The sequence below is a fragment of the Terrapene carolina genome, unplaced genomic scaffold (genome assembly GCF_002925995.2).
Source record: "Terrapene carolina triunguis isolate 2854851 unplaced genomic scaffold, T_m_triunguis-2.0 Scaffold24, whole genome shotgun sequence".
In the NCBI taxonomy this organism is placed as follows: domain Eukaryota; kingdom Metazoa; phylum Chordata; order Testudines; family Emydidae; genus Terrapene; species Terrapene triunguis.
The window spans coordinates 4,871,248-4,887,849 of NW_020664375.1; the positions used below are offsets into that span (position 1 = coordinate 4,871,248).

A 16,602-nucleotide genomic window follows, 5' to 3' on the forward strand; every position below is an offset into this window, starting at 1 on the left:
CCCCCCCTTCCAGAGAGGACAGGTTACCAGGCCACTGGCCAGTTGGGGGGAGAGGCTGCATCTTTTAGTCTTCTCCCTTTCCTTAGGTGATGGTGAAGTCCCATGGAGCAGACGGCATCAGGCCTGTTCTGCAGTGACTACACATTGCAGTAAAAGAGGCTCTAACGGAGCTACTAGCAGTTGAATTACCTGAAACAGTGAGGAGCAGCAGCCAAGATTCCAGACTTGGGTTGCCTCCTTGCAAAAGCAATAACTGATTGGAGTCCAATCATGTATGGAGAAGCCTATTCTCCAGTGCTTTGTTTCTATAACAGTTAAATTTAAATGGGAGATATTTGAAGCATAACTAAGACCTCCTTAAAGGAAAAATATTAATTTACTTCAGCCCAATCAGAGGAAGGAAAGTATGCATTTTGAATAGAAATAGTAGTAAATGGATTTATAATTACTTTGCTATTTAAAGTGCAAAAGTGTGAGAAATCACAATAGAGAAGCTGGATTTCTTTTTAAAACATGTATATTTTTAGAATTATAATGCTTACATTTTCATTAAACAATCTTAATACAATTTGTGTTTAGTCTAACAATATATATATTACAGAACAATGTGAAAAATGATTTTTAATAGTAAACCAAGAAAATGGAATTAATCATAATACCCGCAGTGTCAAAGTCACTAACTTGTCACCTTTTCCAGTCAAAGAATCCCAGCAGCCATCCATACTAAATGCTGCTTTGGGTTTTATCTGGATTAAAATCGTCTAAGTATAAATTCCACAAAGAAAGGGCATTCCTTCACAGAAAGAAGATGGAATAAAGATAAGGCTTTGTACTAGCACATCTAATTATATTTTAGCAATCTTGGTCTAAGTAAAATATTTAGATTAATACAAGATGTTTACTCATTCTCCAATTTCTTTTCCATTCCCTTTCAAAGAGGATGGTTTTATTTCTTTACTTACTTTCACATAACCTGAGTTTAAAAACAAAAGAAAAAATGAGGAAGAGTTTATCAGGAGATCCTATCCTCATAATTTCTCTTTTAGATGTTTATTTTTATTGACAAATATTTAGTATGGGATATTTTCCTGTGTACAGTGCCTTGACAATGGGACTTTATACAACTGCAGGTAGAAAGTCACAATCTCACGTTAAGTGCAACAATTTCCATATTAGCAGGAGAAAACAACAAGGAGAGTTATAATCTTTCCAGTCACACACAAAACTGTGACATTCACAAAAATTATACCTCTTTTTTTTTTACATTTGATAGTATTTACAATGTTTGACAGATAAGTATATATAGCTAAATTCTTTATCTTCAGTTACACACACTTTAACTTTGCTTCACAATTATTCTACACCTGCAAATTTTCCTAAATAGAAAACCAACCTACTTCATCCATCCTATATGCAGAAGTCTTGCCTCTAAGTAGTAATAATTAGACTAAGCCTTTGTGGTAGTTTTTGTGATGAAAGTTGATTGTTTAGATGTCACATTTATACTGAAACATTTTCCTGTTTTAAAACCAGGGCAGAGAAAATACAAACCACTTAAATGCAAATAAAGTTTTTTTATCTGGGAACTCAATTAGAAACCAAGTAGTTTACATTATCTGAATGCATTTTTGAACTCCAACAGTCACTCTTGCTTCAGTAGAGGTCAGTGCAGGATGGCAACTCACAACTTAGGTGATTTTGTAGTGTAGGAGAGATCCCAGTGTATACAGACTGTATAACCTACTATTTTCCCTCAGTGAGAAGCAAAAATTAGCACAGCTGACTGTTCACTCGGGTTGTTTTTGTTGGTCCCTCCTCTTCCATGTGTTTTTGATTCTTAAATATGCAATAGACTGTAGCTACTCAGAAAACTACAAAAGAAGTTCATGATGCTAAAGAAAGGAAAAATCAGCAGAGCAACTACCACTTTAAGGTTGTAGTTCAGGTAGCAAATTGAATGAGTTTATTAATTTTAAGTTCAGTACATTGTAGATCAAATATTTTTGGAAGATTTATGGAAAACCTTTGTTACTTACCTTTTCCTAGCTAAAAAACAAAACATAATAATAAACTGATGATTGCATCATTCAAGTCTGAGTGAATTTCAAAGCATAAGAAAAGGAGTCATGAACAAGTAAAAAAAAAACCCTGAACACTGCAAGATAAAAAAAATCAGACTGAAGATAGTTTAAATATTTGGATTTTTCTTTGTTCCATGTTCCTCTATACTTAGAAGTATTAAGAACCTACGGAAACAACTGCAGAGGATTCCTTTAAGATTCGCATTGTACAGGTTTTTCACTAAGAGGCCACATATCTGCTGGAATCATGCATCAGTTCACACTGATTTTTTTTCCTCCCAAAGACTTTACCAGTGAATTTCAGCGAAATACATATATACAAAAATACAGAGCTTTTGAGAACTGGAAAAGGTTTAAAACACTACACTTATTTACAAGCTGTGACTTTCACACCAATAAAAACACACGTTTATTTTCTCCTTGATTTTTGGTGCAACTTATACACAGACATATCAGTTAGTTTGGACTTTTTTTTTTTTAAATAATCAACCATATATACAATAAAATTTACAACTGAAAAATAATCAGTTAGTATGGTATGACTGCAGTTTGCTGGACCAGAAGAGGTTCAATTTTCTAGGACCTTAATCCTTCCCCTTAATGAGAATGGAAAGAGTAAAGTAATCTTTAAGTGACATTTACTTTCGGAAAACTAGGATTAAGGTGCAAAAATATATATAGCTCCAGAGTCCATAACAGTAAACACTAATTAGGGCCAGGGAGTCAGAAGGAACAGACTTTGGTTTTTAAAAAATGAGCTAGTATTTAATAAAAAGTTACCTATCTGATCTGATGCTACTTGCTTCTCATTAATTAAATATTTCTGGGGGAAAATGACCCCATGAACATTTATTCCTAATTTAACCACTTACATGCCATGCTATTGTTCACATCAAGGGCCATGCCTTTTAAAAGGTCTGACTTAAATGAATGTCTTGGTATGATTCAAAAGGGCTTATATGGGTAAATAATTCATGTGTCCCAAGGCACAGAAGAGGTTAAGCAAGTCTTCAGGAAAAATATATATATAATTTTTAAACCCTTCTAGATGCTGTGGGATTCAGAATCACTCACCCTATTCTTTAGAAATCTGGAAAGCTACGCTGGTCCAGGAAACCAGACAGTCGTGTGACTAGAAAGGCACACATTTGAGTCATTAACAGCCACATTGCAAGGCTTACTGTATGTCAACCTGAAACATTTGTGTGAACAGAAATCTGACTACTTTAAAAGAAAACAGCAGATCTGGAGGGTGCTCCAGTAACACAAATAACAGACCAACTGCAGCAAGCATCTTGACTTTACCAGCAGGATGTGACTGAAGGGAAAAACAGAAAATCATTTTACACAAAACATACTAAAGTAGCAATATAAACTAGTTGACACAACCTCCACTGTACATTTAAATTGATAAAATTGTCTGATGCTTCCATGGCCAGTCAGCATTGAGTTGCCATAGGTCTGGTTTAAATCAGAATGTTACAATGGAGAATAATCAGGTTATGATCTATTAAAGTGCATTCATATCAAGTCTCTAATGGTTTTTGTTTTCCTTGTTTATTTATATTTAGTTATGTGATATTGACTTCCAGAACATGGTCATCCTTGCTGGGAATGACAAGGATTTGCATGCTCGTGCTGGAGTTGAAGACCTGACCAGGTGAAAAGGATTGTAGACGGGGCATTGGCAGACCTTTATGTTCCCCACTGGCTGCCGAATGTAAACTGCCTCTACTCTTTATGCTACTGTTGTCAGCCTGATCATCCATATTCTTGTCCACAGATAGGTTATCATTTTCAATCCAACTGTCTGTTAAAAAAAAAAACCACAACACAATCATTCTATGAAATGAATTAATAAAATAGCTTTAAATTAAAACGTTGTAGTTTGACTGCACTGCAGCACTGGAATTACTACTCATTGGTGAGGACAAAAGAAAGACTTCACCATCCTAGCAACAATCATGACCATTTGCCACCCTCTCTGGCCATACAGGCTATATACATTATATTTTAAGTTTTCCACTATTGCCATCACGGGTGCAGCTTCACTATTGTGAAAAAAAATGGAAGTGCTAGATTACAGAAGGCTCCAGAAGGCCCTGGTGTTTTAACTAGAAAGTTCTACACCTGCTCAGAGCTGGTCTATATGCCAGGGACCACCAGTAACTTGTCTACTCTAATACTTTGCCCACTGGGAGAATTTTTGGAAAAAGGCTAATTCAGATAAGAGAGTGAATGTAAGTGTTTTCCATGTGCCTGTAGTCTGTTTGCAAGCAAACATCCTAGGATTTCAACATTCAAGTACTATTATAGAATCATAGGACTGGAAGGGACCTCAATAAGTCATCTAGTCCAGTCCCCTGCACTTATGGCAGGACTAAGTATTATCTAGACAGATAATACTCTGACAAGTGTTCATCTAACCTGCTCTTAAAAATCTCCAATGATTGAGATCCAACAACCTCACTAGGCAATTTATTCCAGTGCGCCCTGACAGTTAGGAAGTTTTCCTTAATGTCCAAACTAAACCGCCCTTGCTGCAATTTAAGGCCATTGCTTCTTGTCATATCCTCAGAGGTTGAGGAGAACAATTTTTCTCCCTCCTCCTTGTAACAACCTTTTATGCACTTGAAAACTTATGTCCCCTCTCAGTCTTCTCTTCTCCAGACTAAACAAACCTAATTTTCTCAATCTTCCTTCATAGGTCATGTTTTCTAGACCTTTAATCATTTTTGTTGCTCTCCTCTGGACTTTCTTCAATTTGTCCACATTTTTCCTGAAATGTGGCGCCCAGAACCGGACACAATACTCCAGTTGAGACCTAATCAACATGGAGTAGAGTGGAAAAATTACTTCTTATGCCTTGCTTACAACACTCCTGCTAATATATCCCAGAATGATATTTGCTTGTTTTGCAATAGTGTTACACTGTTGACTCATATTTAGCTTGTGATCCACTATGACCCATAGATACCTTTCTGCAGTACTACATCCTAGGGAGGCATTTACCATTTTGTATGTGTGCAACTGATTGTTCCTTCCTAGAGTGGAGTACTTTGCATTTATCCTTATTGAATTTCATCCTATTTACTTCAGACTAGGGCTGTCGATTATTCAGTTAACTTATGCGATTAACTAAAAAAAAAGAATCGTGATTTAAAAAATTAATCGCAGTTTTAATCACACTGTTAAACAATAAAATACCAATTGAAATGTATTAAATATTTTGGATGTTTTTCTACATTATTGATTATATTGATTTCAGTTACAACACAGAATACAAAGTGTACAGTGCTCACTTTTTTTTTTACAGTGCAAATATTTGTAATAAAAATAAGAAATAGTATTTTTCAGTTCACCTCATACAAGTACTGAAGTGCAACCTCTTTGTTGTGAAAGTGCAATTTACAAATGTAGATTTTTTTTGTTACATAACTGCACTCAAAAACAAAACAATGTAAAACTTTAAAGCCTATAATAACTTTTGAGACTACAAGTCCACTCAGTCCTACTTCTTGTTCAGCCACTTATTTACAATATCAACTGAAAGTGAACACAGGTATTTGCCTGGCACTTTTGTAGCTGGCACTGCAAGATATTTACATGCCAGATATGCTAAACATTCGTATGCCCCTTCGGCCACCATTTCAGAGGACATGCATCCCTGCTAACGACGCTCATTACAAAAAAAAAATGTGTTAATTAAATTTGTGACAACTCCTTGGGGGAGAATTGTATGTCTCCTGCTCTGTGGTTTTACCCGCATTTTGCCATATATTTCATGTTATAGCAGTGTCGGACAATGACCCAGCACATGTTGTTCATTTCAATAACACTTTCACCGAAGATGTGACAAAATGCAAAGAAGGTACCAATGTGAGATTTCTAAAGATAGCTACAGCACTTGACCCAAGGTTTAAGAATCTGAAATGCCTTCCAAAATCTGAGAGGGATAAGGTGTGGAGCATGCTTTCAGAAGTCTTAAAAGAGCAACACTCCGATGCGGAAACTACAGAACCCAAACCACCAAAAAATAAAATCAACCTTCTGCTGGTGGCATCTGACTTGGCTGATGAAAATGAACATGCGTTGGTCCGCACTGCTTTGGATTGTTATCAAGCAGAACTTGTCATCAGCATGGACGCACGTCCTCTGGAATGGTGGTTGAAGTATGAAGGGACATATGAATCGTTAGCGCATCTGGAACGTAAATATCTTCCGACACCGGCTAGAACAGTGCCATGAGAATACCTGTTCTCACTTTCAGGTGACGTAAACAAGAAGTGGGCAGCATTATCTCTGGTAAATGTAAACAAACTTGTTTGTCTGAGTGATTGGCTGAACAAGAAGTAGGACTGAGTGGACTTGTAGGCTCTAAAATTTTATATTGTTTTATTTTTGAATGCAGGTTTTTTTTGTACAAAATTCTATATTTGATAGTTCAACTTTCATGATAAAGAGATAAAGTACTTGTATTAGGTGAACTGAAAAAATACTATTTCGTTTTTTACAGTGCAAATATTTGTAATAAAAAATATAAAGTGAGCACTGTACACTTTGTATTCTGCGTTGTAATCTGTGTTGTAATTGAAATCATATTTGAAAAATCAGAAAACATCCAAAAATCTTTAAATAAATGGTATTCTATTATTATTTAACAGCAGGATTAATTGTGATTATTTTCTTTTAATAGCTTGACAGTCCAACTTCTGGACAAACTGGAGAAATGGTCTGATCATTTTGAATTTAATCCTATCCTTCAAAGCACTTGTAACCCCTCCTAGCTTGGTATTGTCCACAAATTTTATAAGCGTACTCTCTATTCCATTATCTAAATCATTGATGAAGATATTGAACAGAACTGGACCCAGAACTGATCCCTCCAGGCCCCACTCGATATGCCCTTCCAACTTGACTGTCAACCACTGATAACTGCTTTCTGGGAACGGTTTTCCAACTAGTTATGCACCCACCTTATAGTAGCTCCATATAGGTTGTATTTCCCTCATTTTTTTATGAGAAGGTCATGTGAGACAGTATCAAAAGCCTTACTAAAGTCAAGATATACCATGTCTACTGCTTCCCCCCCTTTCCACAAGGCTTGTTACCCTGTCAAAAAAAGCTATTAGGTTGGTTTGACACACTTTGTTCTTAACAAATCCATGCTGACTGTTACTTATCACCTTATCTTCTAGGTGTTTGCAAATTGATTGCTTAAAAGTTATTTGCTCCATTATTTTCCTGGGGATTGAAGTTAAACTGACTGGTCTGTAATTCCCGGGTTGTCCTTATTTCCCCCTTTTATAGATGGGCACTATATTTGCCCTTTTCCAGTCCTCTGCAATCTCTCCTGTCTTCCATGACTTTTCAAAGATGATTGCTAATGGCTCAGATATCTCCTCAGTCAGCTCCTTGAGTATTCTAGGATGTATTTCATCAGGTCCTGGTGACTTGAAGACATCTAACTTATCTAAGTAATTCTTAACTTATTCTTTCCCTATTTTAGGCTCTGATCATTTCACTGGCATTCACTATGTTAGACATAAGAACGGCCATACTGGGTCAGACCAAAGGTCCATTTAGCCCAATACCCTGTCTTCCAAAAGTGGCCAATGTCAGGTGCTTCAGAGGGAATGAACAGGTAAACATCAAGTGATCCATCCCATTGCCCATTCCCAGCTTCTGGGAAACAGAGGCTAGGGACGTCCAATCACTACTAACCTTTTTGGTGAAAACCGAAACAAAAAAGTCATTTAGCACTTCTGCCATTTCCACATTTTCTGTTATTCCCCCACCCTGCATTGAGTAACAGGCCTAGCCTGTCTTTTTGGTCTTCCTCTTGCTTCTAATGTTTTTGTAGAATGTTTTCTTCTTACTCTTTATGTCTCTAGCTGGTTTAATCTCATTTTGTGCGTTGGCCTTTCTAATTTTGTCCCTACATACTTGTGTTATTTGTTTATATTCATCCTTTGTAATTTGACCTTATTTCCACTTTTTGTGGGACTTTCTTTTGAATTTCAGATCATTCAAGATCTCCTGGTTAAGCCAGTGGTTTCTTGCCATACTTCCCATCTTTCCTACGCAGTGGGATAGTTTGCTCTTGTGCCCTTAATAATGTGTCTCTGAAAAACTGCCAACTTTCTTGAACTGTTTTTCTTCTTAGACTTGCTTCCCATGGGATCTTACCTACTAACTCAGAGTTTGCTAATTTGTAATGATGCATTTTAACTCCACGATTGTTCAATATTTTAGGCATTAACGATCTTAAAGGTTACATAAAATTTTTTAAAAAAAAGTCTTTTCTGGTTAGTGTTCCTTGTTACAGACTAAAGCTAGACTCAGAATTTCAAGTTTAAAATTGAGAGATTTCATTCTCATGAAAGCAGTGCCCTGTTTTGAAAATTACAAACAGCTGTCAATGAAAAGTAACAACAATGAATCTGGAACAGAATTACATCAAGAATGGATTTCATTACTTTGAGCTTTGTTTTTCTTTAAAAACAGGAAAGCCAAAGACAGAGTGCCATTTCTATAAACCAGGTTTTCTATGTGGTCACATATTCAAGACAGCCTTACCAGCATCAAGTTGCATGGAGTGAGCAGAATGATGAGGGAGGTATTTAAATAGTTTGACATCAGGAAAGGGGAGGTATCCAGCAAAAAGTGGCATCACTTCCATGTGCACTTTGTGAGTTGCTTGAGCTGCTACAGGCATAGATATTACCCCTGAGCTTTTTCCACAGACTGCCCAGTTACTACTGTTGTCAACAACTGAAAAAGAGTAGAGAAAATGCGAAGAAATGAAAAAATTTCTGAAAATAAAAAATAGCTATGCTTCTTCATACATTTAAAGTATTTTTTGTTTTGCAGCAGTGCCAAGAGACCCCATGGCCCTATTGTGCCAATGACTATACTGAGTAAGATGGTCCTGTCCCAAACAGCTTGCAATTTAAATAGACCAGACAGACACAGGTAGGGGAAAGGGATATCTTATAAAAGCAAAGTGATTATTCACCAGAGTCATATTAGTTCTATGATTTTTGCTTTTGTTTCAGGTTCTCTCCTGCCCCCCCCCCCACCTCCCCGTCCCTCCCTAAACAGGGTAGAGATTTTGCTTGGTTTACTTTATTTACATTAAATGTATTATAGATATGGATAAGATTTTGTCATGGTAAAATCAGGCAAAATTCATGGAACAGTCATGGCAAAAATGAACAAAACCATGGTATGGTCATAACAAAAATGTGTAATTTAGTAATAAAGTATTACAGTGTAACATTTACATGAGAAGCAACATTGATGCAATAGTTTTCACTTGCTTGACAAAGTAAACTATTTCGAGATTATATATGCATATTGTGAAATCATTTTTCAAACAAATAACGAAAAACTATAGAACAAAAATAACATTCTTTTTAAAGACCCTATTTCACACTGTTGCAATTTGAATATAAAAAATAACCATCTGTCTATGTATAACTTGTTATGCAGCGTCTGTTGTCCCCAAGCACATTTTTATAAGATGAGACGGCGTGTTGGGGGTCTATGCTGTTGCCCTGCGATGCTTAGCAGTACCAGTCAACTACTGACAGAGCTGGAAATCTGGCCATCGTGCTTCTCCAGAACTGGAAAACGTCCTCATTCCTCAATTCTTGAACTGCTCCACAGTAAGCCCAATATTCTCTCTGTGCTGGAATGTTGTCGTCAAACAGTGGTATATTTTCAAATATTGTGGTCTCACAAATGTCAACATGTTTTGTTTGATTTGGCTCAGATACATGGCATATACTGAAGAAAATGGCAGCAGACTGTCAAAAGTTGGAGGTTGAGTCAGTGTCCAATTATGACCTTTTGAGCTTTCCAAGAGTGCTGTTTTTGCTGTTGGTTGTCAGCAAGTTTCAGAACAGCTCTCTGCCCACATCACAAGATCACATGCGTCATTTGTGACTTGATGAGCATGAACTGTGGGCTCTTCATAGCTGTAAGCCTGTTCATGATTCAGGGTGCAAACTCTTTTACAGCCTGGAGTTCTTCAATAACGCTGTGGATAGGCAAAGATCCACAATCTCTTTAACACTTCAATGACTGCTACAACCATTCTCCCCAGTAAAAAATGAAACTTAATCCTCAGTGTGTTTCATGTGATAAACAGCTGCATTGAACCAGCTGTTCCATCTGTTTATTACCGAGGTTGGTGAGACGGAAGGACTTTTCCCTATTTCCATTAGACATATATGGAACCAGGCTTTTCTGGCAGGGCAGGCAGTGAAAGCATATTTTATAGCCACAACTAAATAATTTAGTTTCAAAAGTATCTTCCTCCATAGATCACCCACAAGGTTAAGCAAACGTGCCATACACATAAGGTGTATAGCATTTAAAAACAAAGGCTTCAAACCTCGATCCTAAGCTTTCCCCATATATGTGGCATTATCTGTTACAAACACAGTGATGCGATCAAATGGTATTGCAACATTTTCAGTTCCCCATATTGCATTGCTGATGGTTTTAAAATTGACTGCTTCCAAAACTTCACATTAAGAAAAATATATCCTGCGTCTGAAGTGCCTGCATTTTCACTGCTTGTTGGGATGGGGACAGCAAGAATGTTAAATACATACCTGTGTTCAGCATCAGTAGTTTTATCTGCTCAACGACAATTCCTTTACAGGTGTGCAACTTTTCCTTTAATTCTTCAATGTGACAGTCAAACACTTTGGGTAGGTAAAACTTTCTAAGTTGATCTGCACTTGGTTTTTAGAGAGCAAAGTAGGTGTTATGCCATCAGTTTTTGATTGTCAAGGGCATGCAGGGGGATATTTGCAGCAGAGAAGTCTTCTGTTAATTTGAACATTTCATTTCTCCCATAAAGCCGCTTCTCACTCTTGGTATTAAAAAGTAGTGTAACAGTTTTCTGTTTTTTAAAAATTTCTATCTTCATCCATTTTTAATGCCTCATTTGTGCTGACGAGTTGTACTTTCAAGATGCTTATCACAGTTACCTTCTCATAAAATCAACAGGTACATCGCATGATGTACAAAACATCTTTCCGCCATTTTCATGGAAGATTTTAGGGTTCTGCTCTGCTCAGCACTTACTCTTACTTCAAATAAAGTGGCAAAATTAAGAGAACAGCAGCAAACAAAAAAAATGAACAAAGTGCTGTAACACCTTCCTTTAGGAGGTGTGTGACTTTTGTGTCAAATTCCATGTTACTCAGGGCTCTGGTTAGACTCCCTGGGCTAAGCAGAAACTAAGGAGTGGGCCTGCAGTGAAGGCAGATGTGGCAGAGCCATCGCTAGGCAGGAAGGCCTTGAGACTCATTGACCTACATGATGGATAGAGAGCTGCAGGCCCCCCTGTGCTGGCTGAGAGCTGTCCCCATGGCCCCCCCACAGCAGCTGAGAGCTGCGGGCCCCACTCCCAGCAGTGCCTGAGAGCTGCGGGGGGGCCCCCCACTACCCCAGGGCTGAAGCTGAAGAGAATAATGTCCCAGAGGTCTCTGAAAGTCACAGAATCTGTGATCTTAGTGACAAAAATCTTATCCTTAATTACAGGTCAGGGAAGGAAGGAAAGCAAAAGTGCATGGGGACAGATGGAGTGAGACTGAAGTGAGGAGATTGCACTAGGGGAGCTTTAAATATCTATTCCCAAGGTTGTTGCCTACTGAAGGCTCAAGCAAATATCTACCCATACTGAAACAATTTTTGAAAAGTAAATTATGTTCTAACCTGCTTTTATGCTAGTCTTTATTTTTTAAGACAGAGACAAATTTTTAATATCCAACCTTGTCTACAAGACTGCATTATGATCATTAGAAAGTTTGGCAGATATTAGTATCAAGACAGACGCAAAACCAATAATGAAAATTGCATTAATTTCTCAAAAATTACAGGAGAAAAAATAGTCATTATCCCTACCTTCATACATAAGTTTCGTCGTGCAGTACCCATCTGATTCTGTTAATGCTTCATCTTTATCCACATCTAAGAGGTCAGAGAGTCGGGTGATTGACACCTCCAAAGAGCAGAGTGAGCCTGTTTTACAATACTCCGCCCCCAATGGTGGAAAAATCTGAGCTTTCACATTATACAATGTCTGGCAAGAGGAAAAAATAATGATCTGTAAGTACTGAATCAATTATACAACTTTTTTTAAATGTATAAATTCGAACTGACCACATGACACTATAGAAGTTACAAGCTCATACTTAACTTCCATGCCATACTACAACCCGTATTATGAGACTGAGGGGTTGTCTTCACATATAACCCTACAGCAGCCGCTGTAGCGCTTTAATGAATACACTACTATGGCAACAGGAGACCTTCTGTTGTTGGTGTAGTTAATCCACCTCCTCGGGAGGCGGTAGTTATGTCTGTGGGAGAAGCTCTCCTGTCAACATAGCACTGTCTACACGGGGATGGGAGGGTCCGGGGGAAGGGGGAGGAGTTTGATCGGTTTAACTGTCGCTCAGGGGTGTTCGGCTTCAGGATTTTTCACACCCCTGAGCAACGTAGTTATACCGATATAGGCCCGTATTGTAAACCTGGCCTCAATTAAAAGAAAGGGAATTTGTTATGCTACTAATTTTAAAAACAAAAAAAAAAAAAAAAAAGGAATGTCACCATTCTTGCTGTCAAGATCTTCTAATAGTCTAAATGTATTCAAAGAGGCAAGTATAAGTTAATTACTACAAAACTAATGGTGCCAACAAGTTTAATGGAAATATACTGTTATGGTTATTACTAATTTTTAGGAAACAAAGTAACAGAGGAGGGTTGGGCTGATCCAAGAGACCAGTCAAGTATAGTTACATCTGAAAGTGGGTAGGCAACACACACTCCCCTAAAGTTTTGCTTAAAGCCAGTTTACAGAAGCAGGTAAAGATCTAATGTAACATTCAGACAGAGTCAAATGCCTACTTCACTGGTTAAAACCCAAGAAAGGTTCAAATGGAGGACTTTGTGTCAGTTTTGTTCACTAGGCAAGGAGAGGCCAACACATGGACTGCTGCCAATACTATTTAATTTTGAGTTATATCCAGTCAAGCTTTCTAATTGATGAAGAAGGCAATGAATTTGTACTGTGAAGAGAAAGATGAAGCATTTAAGATAAAGACCAAAAGAAACCCAAACTATTACATCAGACGAGCTCACAAACTAAGTCACAAGAAAGGTGAGATTTTTCCAACATCTTTCTTTAAACAGCAAGCCAAAAATAGTTTTTAACAATGGCATTTTGATTGATGAAGGCCTCATCAAGCTAGCAGGAAGAAAGCAGCTCAGTACCGTCTTCTCAGTCTAATACCCTGGGTGACATGAAGCCATTGCACAGGGCAGGAGGGAAGGAGAAACAAAAAGTCAAATTCTTCAGAAAAGATGTTACTGATAGCTAAATGATCTCATTTTTCATCTTTGTGGCTCATCATCATCTCTAGTCTTCTCGAGCTGTGAAATGGATGCTGACATCATTTGTGTGTCTTTTAAAAAGTAGTAACAGAAAAAATGGTTCCTTACCTGTTCTGTAACTGTTGTCCTTTGAGATACGTTGCACACATCCATTCCATTTCAGGTGTGTGCACAACCAGTGCATTAAAGCCAAAGATTCTTTCCCCCACAGCGCTACCCATTGGGGCAGCACACAACCCACTGCATGCCTGTGCTGACAGCCAATGGTATAAAGGGCAGAGCCACTCTGACCATCCCTCAAGTTCTTTCACACCAGAATCCAGTATGCTTAGACTCCAGTGTAGAGGGGAAGAAGGGTGAGTCGTGGAATGGAAACATGCAACACATCTCAAACAGTTAAAGAACAAGTTAGTAACAGTTTTTTCTTCAAGTGATTGCATGTGTCCATTCCGTTTCAGGTGACAGAAGCAGTTCAGAATGGAGAAGCATTTTGGCGTCTACCTGAACAAGGATTGCAGCATAACTTTCCCAACTCTATCATGATCTCTTGAGGCTTGGGAGAAAGCATAAAGCTCAGTTAAAGTGTGTACCAATGACCAAGTTGCATCCCTGCACGTGTCACTGATGGGCATCTGACACAGGATTGCAGCTAAGCTAATGCTGCTTGTGCTCTTGGAGCTGAAACTCTCAGGTGGAGAAACCTTGGTAATGTCATAGCAGTATGCAGGATGAGATCCAGAAGATATTCTCTGCATAGAGAAAGGTTGCCCCTTCATTGTATCAGCAAAGGAAATGAACAGCTACGGGGACATTACTGCTTTAGTCCTGCCCAGGTAACAGGCGAACACCCTGTGGTGGTCCAAAGCATGGAACTTTTTCTTCATCCTTATGAGACTGGCTTCAGAAAAAAAGGTTAAGTAGATAGGAGATGTAAAATATGAACAAGCAGCCCTAGGTTCAAAAGGTGGACCCATTAATGCTGACAAAACTACATTTAGATCTTATGGGGGCATGGGGTCTCATAGGTGGAAAGAGTGTCTAATTTCTTTAAAAAAAATCAAAGTTATTGAGTTGAAAAACACAGATTTAATCCTCTATAGGAGGATGGAATGCCACCAAGAGAACTCTCAGGGAGCTGATGGAAGAGCCATTTTTCCTTTAGATAAAGTAAGTATTTCAGAATAAGCTGAGGAGAGGACTTTGTAGGAGTACCACCCTGCTGCTGGGACCAGAGAGAGAAACATCTCCATTTCATCATGTAAATGTATCTGGTGGATGGCTTTCTGCTGTTTAGAGAATGTTCTGAACCTCTAGGGAACATGCAGTTTCCTCAAGTGTTAGCTACTGAGCATTCAACGGTCATATGAAGACTGCGAAGATTGGGAAGCAGCATCTGGCCGTGGTCCTGTAAAATATTCGTGTCTTGAGGGAGAGTCATGGGATCCTCCTGGCTGTAAAGAATCAGTAGGTTGAGAAACAATGCTGTCAAGGCTGAAGCTATCAGGATCAAGAGTAGTGTGATCCTGTCTGAGCTTGAATACCACCTTTGGAATCAGAAGAATACGGAAGACATGTAAACAGCAGCATGTCCTTCCACAACAAAAAGGAAGCAGAGGGCTACATCTACACAACGAGCTAGGGGCGAGAGTCCCCTGCTCAGGTACACATAGCAATGCGAGTTAAACAGCGATGTAACCATGGTAGCACCGGGAGTGGCAACAGAGGCAAGACTTAGCTGCATTTTCACTGCTATTTATAGTCAAGCTAGTTCAATGAGCGCTAGCATGACTGCGTATGCAAGCAGGGGAATCACACCCCTACTTTGTACTGTAGACATAGCTTGAGATAGAGCCTGGGCTGTGACCTGCTCTAGAAGGTAACAGGTAACACTTCCTCTTCAGTTACATAGTGAACAGATCTTTCTCTGACTTTTCCCAAGCTTGAAAAATGGATTTTGCAATGTGAGTTCTGAGGGACCATTTGTAATTCCTGTTAATCGTTCTGTTGAGATGATCTGCCACATGGTTCTGAACACCTTGGAAGTGTGAAGCATTGAGTATGACAACATTTTTGATGCAAAGATCCCAGATAACTACAGCCTCTTGGCAAAGGCAATCTGACTTGGCACCTGTTGCCTATTCAAGCAGAACATAGCAGCAGCATTTTCCATGAGCTTGCACAGTGCATCCTTTGATTTGTAGAAGGAAAACAACAAACCAGGTGAATTGCTTGCATTTCTCACACGTTTGTGTCGAGAGAATTCCTGATCTGACCAAAGCACCCGAGTCTGGAAGTCTCCCCCAAGTGAGGGATAAGGCATCCATGACCATAGTCCTGGAGGGCAGAGTCAGGGGAAAAGAGACCCCTTTGCATACACTGGCAGGGTCCATCCACCTGTATCTGAGTCAATATGTCCAGCAGGGGATGAGACCGATGGTATACAGACTTCAAACACCCCCACATGCTTTTGAGCTGAAGTATGGCACGCTGTTGTACAAGGATGGACCTTGAGGTCCTTGCACAGGTCCAGTATTGCCTGAACTCTGGCTTGGTGTGAAGACCTGCTCCTATAAACTTGATCCTCTACACCAGGGGACTACGGCCCACGGGACAGATCCGGCCCCTCAGGGTTTTGGATCCGGCCTGTGGGATTGACACCCCCGTGGCACCCACTCCGCTCCGGGAAGCAGCTGGTACCACGTCCCTGCGGCCCCTGGGGGTACCTCTCCCGAAGCTCCCATTGGCTGGAAACGGGGAACCTCGGCCAATGGGAGCTTTGAGGGAGGTACCCACAGGCAAGGGCAGCGCGCTCAGCCCTCTGCCCCCCTTCCCCCAGGGGCCGCAGGAACATGGTGCCAGCCGCTTTCCGGAGCGGCACGGGGCCGGGGCCAGGGCAGGCAGTGCACGCAGCTGCCATCCCAGAGCTGCTCCAGGTAAGCGGCAGCGGGCCGGAGCCCACACCCCAAATCCCTGCCCTGAGCCTCCTGCCTGCACCCCAACCCTCTGCCACACCCCTCCTGCACCCCAACCCCATCCTGAGCCCCCTGCCATACCCCGCACCCCTCCTGCACCCCAACCCCCTGCCCTGAATCCTCTCCCTGCAACA

General features: G+C 39.7%; 1 protein-coding gene across 1 annotated transcript in view; it reads right to left on the reverse strand.

The window, feature by feature from the left end:
- Positions 1–525: 525 nt before the first annotated feature.
- The window catches only part of LOC113406286 (trafficking protein particle complex subunit 10-like), a 102,846-nt gene continuing 86,769 nt past the window's right edge, over positions 526–16,602 (reverse strand). The window contains exons 21-23 of the mRNA XM_026650254.2: positions 12,006–12,183; positions 8,661–8,855; positions 526–3,891 (exon numbers count right to left, since the gene is read on the reverse strand). Of these exons, the coding sequence (XP_026506039.1) occupies positions 3,653–3,891; positions 8,661–8,855; positions 12,006–12,183 (612 nt within the window). The 3' untranslated portion in view covers positions 526–3,652. The remainder of the gene's footprint in view (positions 3,892–8,660; positions 8,856–12,005; positions 12,184–16,602) is intronic.